The sequence below is a fragment of the Sebastes fasciatus genome, chromosome 3 (genome assembly GCF_043250625.1).
Source record: "Sebastes fasciatus isolate fSebFas1 chromosome 3, fSebFas1.pri, whole genome shotgun sequence".
Classification (NCBI taxonomy): domain Eukaryota; kingdom Metazoa; phylum Chordata; class Actinopteri; order Perciformes; family Sebastidae; genus Sebastes; species Sebastes fasciatus.
The window spans coordinates 33047251-33060061 of NC_133797.1; the positions used below are offsets into that span (position 1 = coordinate 33047251).

The 12811-nt window shown below is 39.2% G+C and overlaps 1 protein-coding gene across 6 annotated transcripts in view; it reads left to right on the forward strand.

The window, feature by feature from the left end:
- Positions 1-11992, forward strand: part of rab11fip4b (RAB11 family interacting protein 4 (class II) b) — a 66756-nt gene extending 54764 nt beyond the window's left edge. For 4 of the 6 annotated variants that reach the window (XM_074630445.1, XM_074630449.1, XM_074630450.1 and 1 more), the window contains 10 exons: positions 1007-1042; positions 3085-3184; positions 3694-3797; positions 3986-4126; positions 4450-4531; positions 5573-5710; positions 5891-6049; positions 7900-7980; positions 8425-8568; positions 9614-11992. In XM_074630445.1, coding sequence (XP_074486546.1) covers positions 1007-1042; positions 3085-3184; positions 3694-3797; positions 3986-4126; positions 4450-4531; positions 5573-5710; positions 5891-6049; positions 7900-7980; positions 8425-8568; positions 9614-9733 — 1105 coding nt within the window. In that variant the 3' untranslated portion in view covers positions 9734-11992. The remainder of the gene's footprint in view (positions 1-1006; positions 1043-3084; positions 3185-3693; positions 3798-3985; positions 4127-4449; positions 4532-5572; positions 5711-5890; positions 6050-7899; positions 7981-8424; positions 8569-9613) is intronic. The other 2 variants (XM_074630446.1, XM_074630448.1) reach the window with 1 other exon arrangement.
- Positions 11993-12811: the final 819 nt, after the last annotated feature.

The window sequence follows — 12811 nt, forward strand, 5'->3', positions numbered from 1 at the left end:
TTTTTTTTAGGTGGCTTTAATGTGTTTTTGCTTTGCTTCGGCGTCGGTGCTCCTGTCTGTTTCTCGATGCTGGGGGCGTGCCGACTGTCATCTACTGTAAGTAATACACCTACTATGGATAAGTACCTCGTACAACACCGCTTTAAAACACCCAAACTATCCCTTTAACTTGTGGGAGGAAGCAACGGTGCCAGGGTGAAAGTTTTGCAGCATGCTGTTAAAAAATGTACTGCTCATAACTGTAACGATAACACAAAGTGAAAAAGAAAGTTAAACATTTGAATTGATATATTTTGTACATAAGAGCACCAGTAAATCGATCACATGCACTTTCACACAAAAAAAATCAAATAATAAAAGAGTGCATTGAAAGTTCAGAGATGAAAGATAAATACTGCTAGCAGTAATTCTCCTCTGCAATTTAGCCTCTTAGACTTCTTCAAAGAGGGCATTTAGGTTAAGTGAAACATTAGCTGCAGGGGAATCGTTTTGTCACTCAGGATTATAAACTCTGCTGAGAGGATCCTCCTGGACGATCAGCCTCTGAGACACCCGTGTCAGTTATTTCTCGGTAAAGCCTCTTGATATTGTACCACTCTGTTACCACAAAGTGACATTTTTGGATAAGATGCATCTCTTTTGAGCTTGAGTTTTATATCATTCGTGTGGCCCTACAGTATGTTTGCCCGTTTTTGTTAATCCGATGTGAAACCCAGCACAGACAGACTGAAAGAGTCTTTGGGCTTTTGTCCCCCCGAGACAGTTGCTGAGCTGACAGAAACCCCCGCTCACTGAACCAAGAGTTAAATGGTGTTATCATTGACATGTCCTTCAGTGTTTCTGTCTCTCTCTCTCTCTCTTTCCTGCACATCTGTCACACTGAATAACTAAAATCTTAATTGCCATCAGCACTTAGTTCCACTGCATTGTTGAGCTGTGAGTCTAGACATATCCATAGCAATTGAGTGTAATAAAAACGTCTGTTGTTTTGTTTTTCCCTCTGTAGCCCCAACAGGAAAATCTCCAGCACTGCTTTTGGAAGGTAAGAGACTGTATGTATGTATGTGTGTGTGTGTGTCTACATGGAAGGTCACTCACTTGTACTCTGTGTGTTTATGCATTATACAGCCTGTTCCGCACGTGTTTGCTCTATTTGTTGACATAGGCACACACACAGTAAGATTCGTTATCACTGACCTGCCCGACCATTGTGCTCTAACAGCCAGTTAATTAGTAACTGGTTATTCAGAGAAAATGCATGACATTTGGATGGAAATTAATCTGATCTGAAACCAGTAGCGTGCTGGAAAATCTTTGGTAACACGTCATTTTACAGGTCTGCAAATTTCATGGTAATTAGGTGATAATTAGCAAGTAACCTATTTGAAATTTCTTTGGAATTACTGCCAAATTACCCCAATATTTACCTCAAAATGTATAAAAAATTACTTTCTTATAAACATTATTTCAATAATTATATTCCGCTATTTCCAAATAGCTGGTAATTTATTTAATACATTTCCAGGAAAAGAATACAAAGTTAATTGATATGCTTTATTTCCATGTCTCCTGGTAAATAGATAATAATTAGCAAATAACTCCTTGAAATTTCTTAAAAAACTCCCTGAATCATTACATCAGCTACCAGGTTACATCTGTGTAGACAATAAGTCACACAATGTTGAGATTTGTGCCTGATCAGAAGTGTCTTCTATTAGTTTTGGTTATCCACCTCCGATGAAGAGCAGCGCACAGCCGCTTCTCAAGCCTGAGGGCCCTATTTTAACCATTATATGCTATTTTAGCATCCATCCATCCATCCATCTGCAACCGCTTATCCCGTTAGGGGTCGCGGGGGGGCTGGAGCCGATCCCAGCCGACATTGGGCGAAGGCAGGGTACACCCTGGACAGGTCGCCAGTCCATCGCAGGGCTGACACATAGAGACAGACAACCATTCACGCTCACACTCACGGGCAATTTAGAGTCCACAATTAACCTAACCTGCATGTCTTTGGACTGTGGGAGGAAACCGGAGTACCCGGAGAAAACCCACGCTAACACGGGGAGAACATGCAAACTCCACACAGAAGGGTCCCAAGCCGGATTCGAACCTACAACCCTCTAGCTGTGAGGCGCCAGTGCTAACCACTGCACCACCGTGCAGCCCCTATTTTAGCATATAATTATTAAATAATGTTTATAATAAAGTAATTTTTGATCAATTTTTAGGTGAATATTGGGGTAATTTGGCAGTAATTCCAAAGAAAATTCAAATAGGTTACTTGCTAATTATCACCTAATTACCATGAAATTTGCGGACGTGCAAGTGTTACCAAATGTTTTATTTTTGTTCCGAAGTTGAGAAAAAAAAACTTCAGCTATACGTGGATGTATCCCCTCTTCATGGTCTGTACTGAGAGAAATGTTTTGTCGCTCGGCTTTTGTCCTATTTCCACCCACAGTAACTGAGTTATAGCGACAGAGTGAAAACGGCCTGTCAGACCTGATCTATGTATTCAATTTAAGGTTTGGCTCACTCCCCTCGTTCCCTCTACTGTCCTCTCTGTCTGCTTTGATTACTTCTTTCACTTTATTGCTCTTTTCATCTGTTCTTCTGTTCTTTCTGTTTCTTTCCTCTCCTCTCCATATTGCTAATCTCAGTAATGGATCAGAAGCTTGCTGTTGTCAAGTTATTTCCATCAGAGGAAAAAGAGGGCATATGTAGTCACATCACAGCATGAATGTCACACTTGATTGTGTGTGTGACACAATCAGATATACGCACACATGTGTGGGTGTCTGTTCAGGCATCTACAACAAGGTGTCTATATATATGTGTGTGTGTGTGTGTGTGTGTGTGTGTGTGTGTGTGAGTACTCATTGAAATTCAGTTTGCACCAGCTTCTCTGCTTGGCACCGTCCTTATAGTCCGATGCCATTAATGCAATCTTGCAGTAGGATCACTGCAGAGCAGAGCACACTTCTTTTCACTCCCTCACACACACACATATCAGCTGGTCCTCACCTGGATCTATTCCGGGCACATTCTTATAGTTTGTGTTGTCTCTGTGTGTTTGAGCAGGCAGCTGCTTCATAACAGCAACTTGAGCAGCAGCAACGGCAGCACGGAAGACCTTTTCCGAGACAGCATCGACTCCTGTGACATCGACATCAATGAGAAGGTATCATTGTGTTTGTGTCCTTTTGTGTGTGTGTTTTTGTCCATGTTGATCTGTGTCAGTAGACCTTTATTTAACTAATCTCTTGCAGGAAGTAACCCTTCCTGTTTCTGCGTAATTACTGGAAGCTCATAAAAGATTAAATATATCTCACCTTCAGCATTTTATTACGCTCTTGGCACTAAAATCACAGAGTAAAGCGTTATTCCGGGTGGATGCACGGCCTCTTAAGTTGAGAATGCTAATTCACAGGATGAGCCCTGTCAGGATTCCTCTTACGTCTGCAAATTCAAGGAATAGGGTTATCATTTTCAAGCCTCTAAAAAAAACGTTGGGAGTTCTGGAAAGTGTTGTTGTTTAGTGCCAATATGATATTTCTTGTTTTGTTGAGGGATATTTCCTAATTTCCATACAGGCCAGCATTCCCTTTTCAGCACTAAATATAATTGTCACATGTAATCATGTTTATAGTGCAAATTCAGGTTTTAGTAAACGGTCTCTGTCTCTATCAGGTGAGTTCTCTGGAGAAGAAGGTGGCAGAACTCGAGCATGAGATTCTGATGAACGGTGATCTCAAGTCCAAGCTGAGGCAGGAGAACACACAACTAGTACACAGGTACAGCAAGAAAACGGGTTTCAGAAATACACATGATTTATTTTATAACAATATTCAGTTCCATATTATACAGATCATTCTGTGTAACTTCTTTCCCCATATGAGTAATTGTGCCGACAGAACTGCAACAGAAAAAGTAATACACTCAGCTCAGTTATGAATTTTGTGTGATGTGTTCATCGACTCAGGGTTAATGAGCTCGAGGAGCAGCTGAAAGACCAGGAGACGCGAGCAGAGCAAAATACGAATGAGGGGCTAAGACGACACCGAGAGTCCTACAGCAAGATGGAGAGAGACAAGAACACACAGATAGAGCTGCTGACCAGCCGGTGAGAAACACATCTAACCAGCACACATACCTGCATGTTTATATGCAAATGTATGAATTCATTAAAGTTTATAATCTGATGCTGAGATACAGGTTAGATTATTATATTTTTTTATGTACAAAACTGAACATTGTGTGGCTCTTAGATTGACGTGCCTGCCTACAGAATGTAAAACTAAATGCTAAACAGAGCTCACAGATTCCTCCTGGGGTTAGTCAGCATATACTGTGGACGTTTGCTTAAACCGGTGCCTCGGCTCCCTAAGAGACACACTCAGCTTATTATATAAAAGTAAACTGACGTGCAGGTTTTTGTGTTTTTAGAGCTAAGCAGGTGGAGGAGGAGAACAGTGAGATGAGTCTGAACATGAGTCGACTCAAATCACAGACAGAGAAACTGGATGAGGTAAGTCATATTTACTGTTTGTTTTCTTTCATCTTGTTTGTTTTTTCTTTATTCTGTCCTTATTTTTCCATTTAAAAGGGAACTCCTTTGATTTTACGCATCAAAGTTTGTTTAGAGGTATTGGGGATTACTTCTGCATATGTGAAAAAAGTTGTATAAAGCCTTTTGTGGCTCCAGAGGGAGCTAATCTCCAACCGAACTGTCGGCAGTAGAGTTGTATTGTGGGTAATGTAGGCACCAGGTTTTGACAAGGAAAAAAATGTGTGCAATAAAAAAGACAGATCTCTCATTCTGCTGCATCAGTTTTAATCCTTTTTTTGTATCTGTCCATTGTGGGTCTATCACTTTTATAGGAGTGCATGCTAAATTACCCTAAAGTACCCTTTTAACACATCCAGCTGATGCTCTTATCTGTTTCTCTCTCACATTCAAAGGTCAACACAGTCCTACTGTCCCTTTCAAAAATGTCAGTTTCCTTAATTGTCAAATAATGTGTGCACACATACGAAGATAATGAGGAACTGTGATATTCACAAGATGAGGTGTGCCACTGGGTGCTGCTGAAACACACCTCTATTTTAAGACAGTATAAATAACACCAAAGATCTTGCTCTGGAAATAACAATGTGTGACCTAAGGTGTCACAGAAAATGATAAACTTAAAGGCAGAATAAAAAAAAAAAACATGTATAGACTCGTACAAAATATAATACCTCTCAATCATCACTTGTGACCCTTAAAAGTGTGTGGCGGCAACTTTGAATGTTGTGTTTACAAACCGCAACCGACAAATCCTACTCATTCTGCCTCTAACTGTATATGGAAATACTTTTTTTATGAATAAATGCGCACTGAAAACCTTTGACACCAAAGACATTTGTTGTTTAATATTACATTTACAAAAGTGTCTATCTTTGTAGATATGTGTGTATGACTTTGAGGGTTTTCAAATTTTGAATGATCACTGTAAATAGGAATGCCTGTCTCATAAGAGAGTGTGTGTGTGCTTCAAACTGTAACTGTATGTGTGTCCGTCCTCAGGAGAAGCAAAGGATGACAGACAAGCTGGAGGACACCAGTTTGCGCCTGAAGGACGAGATGGACCTCTACAGGAAAATGATGGACAAACTGAGACAGAACAGATACCAGTTCCAGAAAGAAAAAGAGGCCATGCAGGAGGTGGGGGGAGACTATTTTATGCAATCAGACACATGCACAGAGTGGGTTGTTTGTTGTGCTGCTCACTCTGTTTCCTCTCTTTCTCTTTCTCACTGCAATTATGCCGCCTCGTACACCTACACCTACAAAACACTGCACTGGCATTATATAACACTGTTTCTCTGTCCTCTCTGTGTATAGCTCATAGAGGACCTGCGTCGAGAGCTGGAGCATTTGCAGCTCTTCAAGCTGGAGGCAGAGAGGCCCGGCCGCAGTCGCAGCTCTTCCTCTGGGCTGGCAGACTTCAACAGCAGGACCAGGGAGGTGGAGCTGGAGCACGAGGTCAAGAGGCTCAAGCAGGTACGGATGGAAGACTCTGTTCAAACGTCTTTGTTGTGCACGGTCAGCTCAGCTCAGTGAGTGCTGTAGCCACTGAGTGTGCTTTAAGATGAGGAGATAATCATAAAACGCTTTCACATTGATTTTAGAGAATGGGAAGCAAAATGGCGCCTGTTGCACAACTTTGGTTTGGATGCTGAAGAGTACTAGATGTAAAGATGAGATGCAAATTCTCAAAGCACGCTACATAATTACACCCTCACAGATTGAATGCTGCCTATTGTGTACTTGATTTCTTACAGTATACTCATCATGGTTGTTTTTTTAAAGCGGCAGCAGAAGCATCTTGGCTGACCACTTCTTTTTATTTATTTAAATCATTGAACGAATTATTATAGTTTTCCTATCCTTGGTTTCCAAAATGTGCCTGAAATTGACAAATTTTTGATGGACAGGTTGATTTCATTTATCAGAATCAGAAATACTTTATTGATCCTGTAAATTGGGATGTTATAGTTGTTCTTATACAGTATAAAAGCATAAAGAAATATAAGAATAAAGGAGTATGTAACATGTAAATGGTGTACATAATATATAGTAGATATAGAGAAATATAAATAAATAATGAAAATAAGAATAAGAAATTACAAATATGTACAAATATGTGCATCAAACACATACACTATATAACCACTGTGTAAATAAAAGTAATAAAAAATGATGAGCAATGGGATCTATTAAGTATGGTAAATATAAATGCAAGAATAGTTTAAATAATAATTAAGAATATATAAATAAACAGTATAAATTCTATATTAATGACAGTGTATTGCACAGTTTAATTTTTGTACAATGAATTGTACAGTTTAATCAGTATTGCATAGAATAATACAAAAGGAATTATGGGGTATCATAAGCTTTTTAAAAATATTTTCACCATTTAACATGACTGAGCACCATACTACTTACTCTTAAGCCTCTGACTCTCTGTCAGTCCTTTCAGGTGTTTGCAACTTTTGTAATCACATTGGCTCCTCTCATTCCCTTAAAATCCCCTTCAACAGCAGCACCGTCCTCAACATGTTGTACTGATAGTTTGGTTATGCAGCTTAAGCCAGTTTCATATTTAATTCTGGCTGCAGAGTACATGTGTTCTTTATATTTTTCTCTGTTCTTTCGTTCCTGTATTCCCAGACACGGTGACATTTGCCTCTATTATCTGCCTGCTAGACTTAAATGTCATGTTACTGTTTCCAGTCCTGCAGAGTGTGCAGACCTGGTGTAAAGTAAACATTAGAGACCAGGGAGCAGAGGAGAGTGTTTTTCAGATCTCTCTGATAAGACGTGTAGATGTTAGCGCTCCTTAAAGTTGTATAGGAGCCTGTGTCTGACTCATTGTCGTGATGATATACATTAGAAGTGATGCAACCAAGTTCCTAAGCCAACAGTAAAGGCAATACAGGAGGCATAAGTTACTAAAACCATCAAGCCTTGAAGCAACTCTGTAAATGGTGCATAGCCAGTCAGTTAGAAGTGCTGATTTGTACAGTGTGTGTATCTTATCAGAGACTAAGATGATAAAGTCTATGTCCCCCTGTAGCCTCAGACCAAAAGTGTCACACTATGTGCAGGCGAGCAATTATTCCAGCTTCAATCTGCAGATAGTTCTTTTTTTTATTTATTTCTCTCTCAATATATCAACATCTTATCCTGAGCTACATCCTGCAGTTTTAGATTTAGAACAATTTGATTGTCTGTGGTTGCGAAAAATGATCTAATTTGAGAGACACTGCCCTGTGACATCCATAGCTCACTATCTTACAGTATGCTTGCCTGTGCACTTCTGTAAATGTCTGTATGTGTGTGTCCAGCGATTTGTGCCCCAGGACTTTCTCCCAACTGAATTCCAGCACCTGGTGTTGTCTGGGGCTCGGCTCCGTCCTGGTCTGATGGTAAAATTGCTTCCGTGACCTCCCGATTAACCACTAATCACAATGGAGTAGTGTGAACGCCCAAGCTGAATTGGGGTCAGTGCTGCAACAACCCTCGCTAATGGTTAAGGATAGAACGAGGGGAAAAGCAAACTGACCTCTTGTCAGCACTCAGAGGCAACTTAATCATGGAGCTTTTCATAACACACCAGACAAAGCAGGGCAGCAGTTTGTTCTGTAACACGCATATAACCCATGTTACGTCCTGTAGGTGTTGCCAAAATAGATTGCTGTGTTTGCTGCTGGCTGAAGTACATGAAGTGCAGAGTTTTGTCGTATGGGTTGAGTGAGGCTTGAGTAGCGGACATTTTTTCATAACAAGCATTATCGCCGCTGATACACTTGTGTGGTCCAGACACTTATCTCGTTCTCTATCTACCTCCCGCCCTGATTCTGTGTTTATAGGAGAACCAGAAGCTGAGGGAGCAGAACGATGAGCTCAACGGTCAGATCCTCAGCCTCAGTCTGTACGAAGCCAAGACCCTGTTCGCCACACAGACCAAGGCCCAGTCTCTAGCTGCTGAGATAGAAAACGCCTCCAGAGACCAGGTAAAACAAACATGATACAGACTATACATGCATATTATCGACATTGTTGACTGTTAAATGTTCTTCTATGGATTTCATCTGAACAATATTATAGGTGCTTTACATACAGTAGTTAGAGCGCAACTGTATTTCTAGGACAAATCACAGCATGACCGTGTTCTAGATATTGCATTATTGTAGATTTGAATCTATTATGCATAATATGGAGGTCATTTCTCACACACAGACACTGAACAACACCATGCAAATAAGCTATGCTATAACTAATCACTATGAAATCTGTATCTACAGCAGCATAAGAGCAGAAATAAGTAGTGGATTGATCGATTAATAGAAAATGAATTGGCAACTATTTTGATAATCGATATATTATTTTATTTTTTTTAAGTAAAAATGCCAAATATGTTCTGGCTCCACCTTCCTGTAATGTGAGGTTTTGCTGCTTTTCTTTGTTTTATATATTTAAAAACTTTTTTTTTTGTGTATATATATATCACGATATAGCATATTTTCTGGTAATTCAATAAATAAATATCTATATGAAATAACCACATTTTAAAGCCTATTTTGTATACTCCTGAGTTCTCATTTAATTAAGACCTTTAGTGCAAAATAAACATAACAGCTTCAAGGGAAATTATAGAGAAAATGTAAATAAATATATCCATATATACACATTTGTTAATCGCTTTGAACTGAGTGGTAATGTAAAGTGTGATGTAAAAACAAAACCGCAATCTTCAAATATCCCACATCAAATTTTCGGAGAAATTTGAATTGGTATGTGCTTGTTATTATAAATTTAGACAACATAATTGTGTATCTCGTTACATGATTTCATCACAATATGATTCCATTGAAAGACGTTAAATTATCATATGGAATTATCGCCCAGCCCTGATTATTGCAGGTGTACCCATAAATAATGATTTGCATGCAGTCAACAGTAGTCCCAGAGGAAAACTAAGAAACTTTTGTGTTATAATACTTGTTGATAAACTGAAATGAAAATGTGTTTGACGTACGTCTCTCTCTCTCTCCCCAGTTAATGGAAGCCCTGAAGGAGCAGGAAGAAATCAACATCCGTCTGCGACAGTACATGGACAAAATCATCCTGTCCATCCTGGACCACAACCCCTCCATCCTGGAGATCAAGGTCGACTAGCAGCGACTCAACTGGGATGAGAATCATTCTCGGGAATCTCGGGAGAATGAGGATCATTCCAGTTGTTTGATCGGAGCCTGCGAACCAGAGTCAGGAACCTGTACAGGAGAGCAGAGAGATCCAGGGTCAGTCTTAGAAACTGGAACATATAAATAAAGAAGCATCGCCCCCTGCTGTTTGTGGCAGGAAAATGACTTCCAGAATTGGGCTCTGCGCTGAACTAAAGGGAGTTTTCCCTGACTGCAGGTCATACTACTGTGACTCTTCAACTTGATCCACCCTGCTCTGTTTTTATTCGCTGTGAACTTTAGTCACAGCTTTGATCTCATGTGACAAAACAGGTGATTTCTTCCCAGGAATATTCTGCGCTCAACATGCTTTGAGGATTGACAGTCGCTCGATAAAGTACACTGGACATAAAAACTGGAACAATGTAACCTGACGTGGATTCTACTGTATCCTGGTGTAATATTAGCTGAGTTATCCACAGACGTTTTAGTAAAATACAGCGAGACAGACGAACAAGAAAGCAGAAAGCAGAGCTGCCTGATCTGTAAACTGCCCATCTTTTCCCCTCCGTCATGTACTGTAGGTGTTCTCTGAAGAATGCATGTTGACGACTTATTTGGACAGGCACGTTTTTAAGAGAGGATCGAGAAAAGTGTCAAAAGTGGTCAGAGAAATAAAAACAATAAGAAGCAGCAGAAGATATGAAGTAAAGCATCTCTTCCCTTAAAGAAGAGGGGCGTCAGATGAAGGACCGTGTATGCAAAGCAAAGGAAGGTTTTTAGTGAAGTCGGTGATGGTAAATCGAAGGTGAATTTGTTTATTCTTGAGAACATGTCTTCCAGTAACCTTGCAAACAGCACTTGCAGTGTCAATCAGTCCAATAGTGAATCTCTTTTCACTGAGAAGTGGCCCTTAAGTTGGTTCAGATGAGTAGTAGAGTGTCACTTTAAGGAGCAGAAGCTGCAACCAAGGAGTGTCTTTAAACTGTAACCCTCATTGCTGCTATTTGCTAGCAATGCGTTGGCTTGCAAAGGTACACTGTTGCTCGCAATAGACGCAATGATGTTGCACAGAAATGTAAGGATATGAATGTACAGGGTGTGTGTTGGAGTGACTGGTAGCCATTGTAACATGGTTTACTGAATCGTCTCTATGCTCAGTGAAATCAACTCAGATATTGTACGTGAGCGCGCACAGGAGACTCACTTTTTGGGTACAAAAAACTGGATTAACAATCTCATTGAAACCTACAGGTTGCAGATTGTTTTTTAAAGCCCTCTGATACTGTAAATATCATGAATGTACAACTGGATATTTCACTTCCTGTGAAGCCAAAAAAGGCTTTTTGACTTTAAACCGCTGTAATTGGTTAAGATGCGTTGTAACAGACATGTACAGTATTCAGTACTGTAATGACGAGGGCATTGTTTGGGGTGGAGAAACAATTACAATCTGCTGTATTATGTAATTATTCTAAACTTGAGTTTTGCTTCCTTGCACAAAAAAAAAAAAACATTTTGTTTCCTTTTTGCATGGTTCACCTTTTTCTTCTGTCTGTGCCTTTTGAGGACATTTTTCAAGACGATGTTGCTAATAGATTTACATAGTTTTTTGAAGGTGCGTTCTATGTCTACGTCTGACATATTCTCTTGACTTGTAAATGTTGTAATTATATAGTGATAATTTGTATTCATGTGTCACTCACCACTCTTTTTCAGATTGATACTATGAGAACTATTTTATACTGTTTTATCAAAAAAGAACTCGTGATTGCTTTTAGGTGTCCTGTTAGAAAAGCAGTATAGCACAATGCTTTGTATGGTACGCAGGCCAGGTTTGGGAATACTTTGTTAATGTAATGCTTTTTTTTTAATGCAATGGTGTTTTGTTTGAGTTCTCCGTTTTTTTTGTTAGTCCCGATAAGTCCATTGCTTTTCAATCTGCTTTAAAATGGCTTTTTCTATGGTTGTAAACTGTCTTCCTAACTTAAACTAAATGGTGAGCATTATGAGCAATATTAACTTATTTACCAATACCTGCTGATTTGTGTTTTGTTTTGCTTCACAAATCGTTTCACTCTATAGTTGCTCATGCCATTCTAGATATTAAAAAATTAAACAAATTAAAACAGTACATTAAACTGTAAAATTTGTCACAAACCCATTTCTTGTAGCTCTTAAGTTTTGAATCATTAGGGCGATCCAATGCGATGTAGTCACTATAAACAGCAATAAAAATGGCTTTGGCAGTGATGCAGTCTCATGAAATTTCTTATTTTATATTACGTTCATTTCTTCTCATTTCCATTTATATAATCTGCCATTGTGTACATACTGTGCTGTAAATAAAAAAATTGACATTAAAATAATCCATTCTTATCCATTTTCATGACTGATTTCAGAATTTACAATCACTGTTAATTGAAAGCTGGTTACATGTGGAAGCATATGTCTATACAGACCATTTAAACATTAATGGACCCACAAGACCCCAGTCTTGTGGGTCCATTTGAAGTACCTACGTTGCATTGTTTTCCAGTTGTACTCCGGAAATGAAATCGAAGTCGAAAAAATCACAGTATTTGGCCAAAATTTCAAAAATGTTGGGCACCCTGGACTTCTAACCCCCAAAAAGCACAACTACAGTAGACCCCCATCTACCAGCCACTTGTGATCAGTCTACAATTATTATTTTATGTCCAAAGCTGTTTATTCCTTGGTCTAATTTATGAAAGAAATTAGACCTACATAGTTTTTTTTTCATATTTACATTAATTTTGTATGTTGAAAGTTGTCTCTGAAAAGTTTGCAGCTTGCGTAAAGGAAAACAGAAGCTGAAGTCTAAAATCATACAGGCCTAGCTATGATTTTGCGCAAATAAGAGCTAATACATGGATCTATCATAATGCAAATTATTTCCTTGTGGCAGTACAGGGCCCAAGAGCTAATACATGGAGCAAAGAAGTGACTTTATGCCGCAAGAGGTCACTGTTTGATCATTAACGTCCCTGAATACAAACAAACAAACAAACAGATTAATCTTTTAGGGCTACAGGAGTTGGTGTTTCAT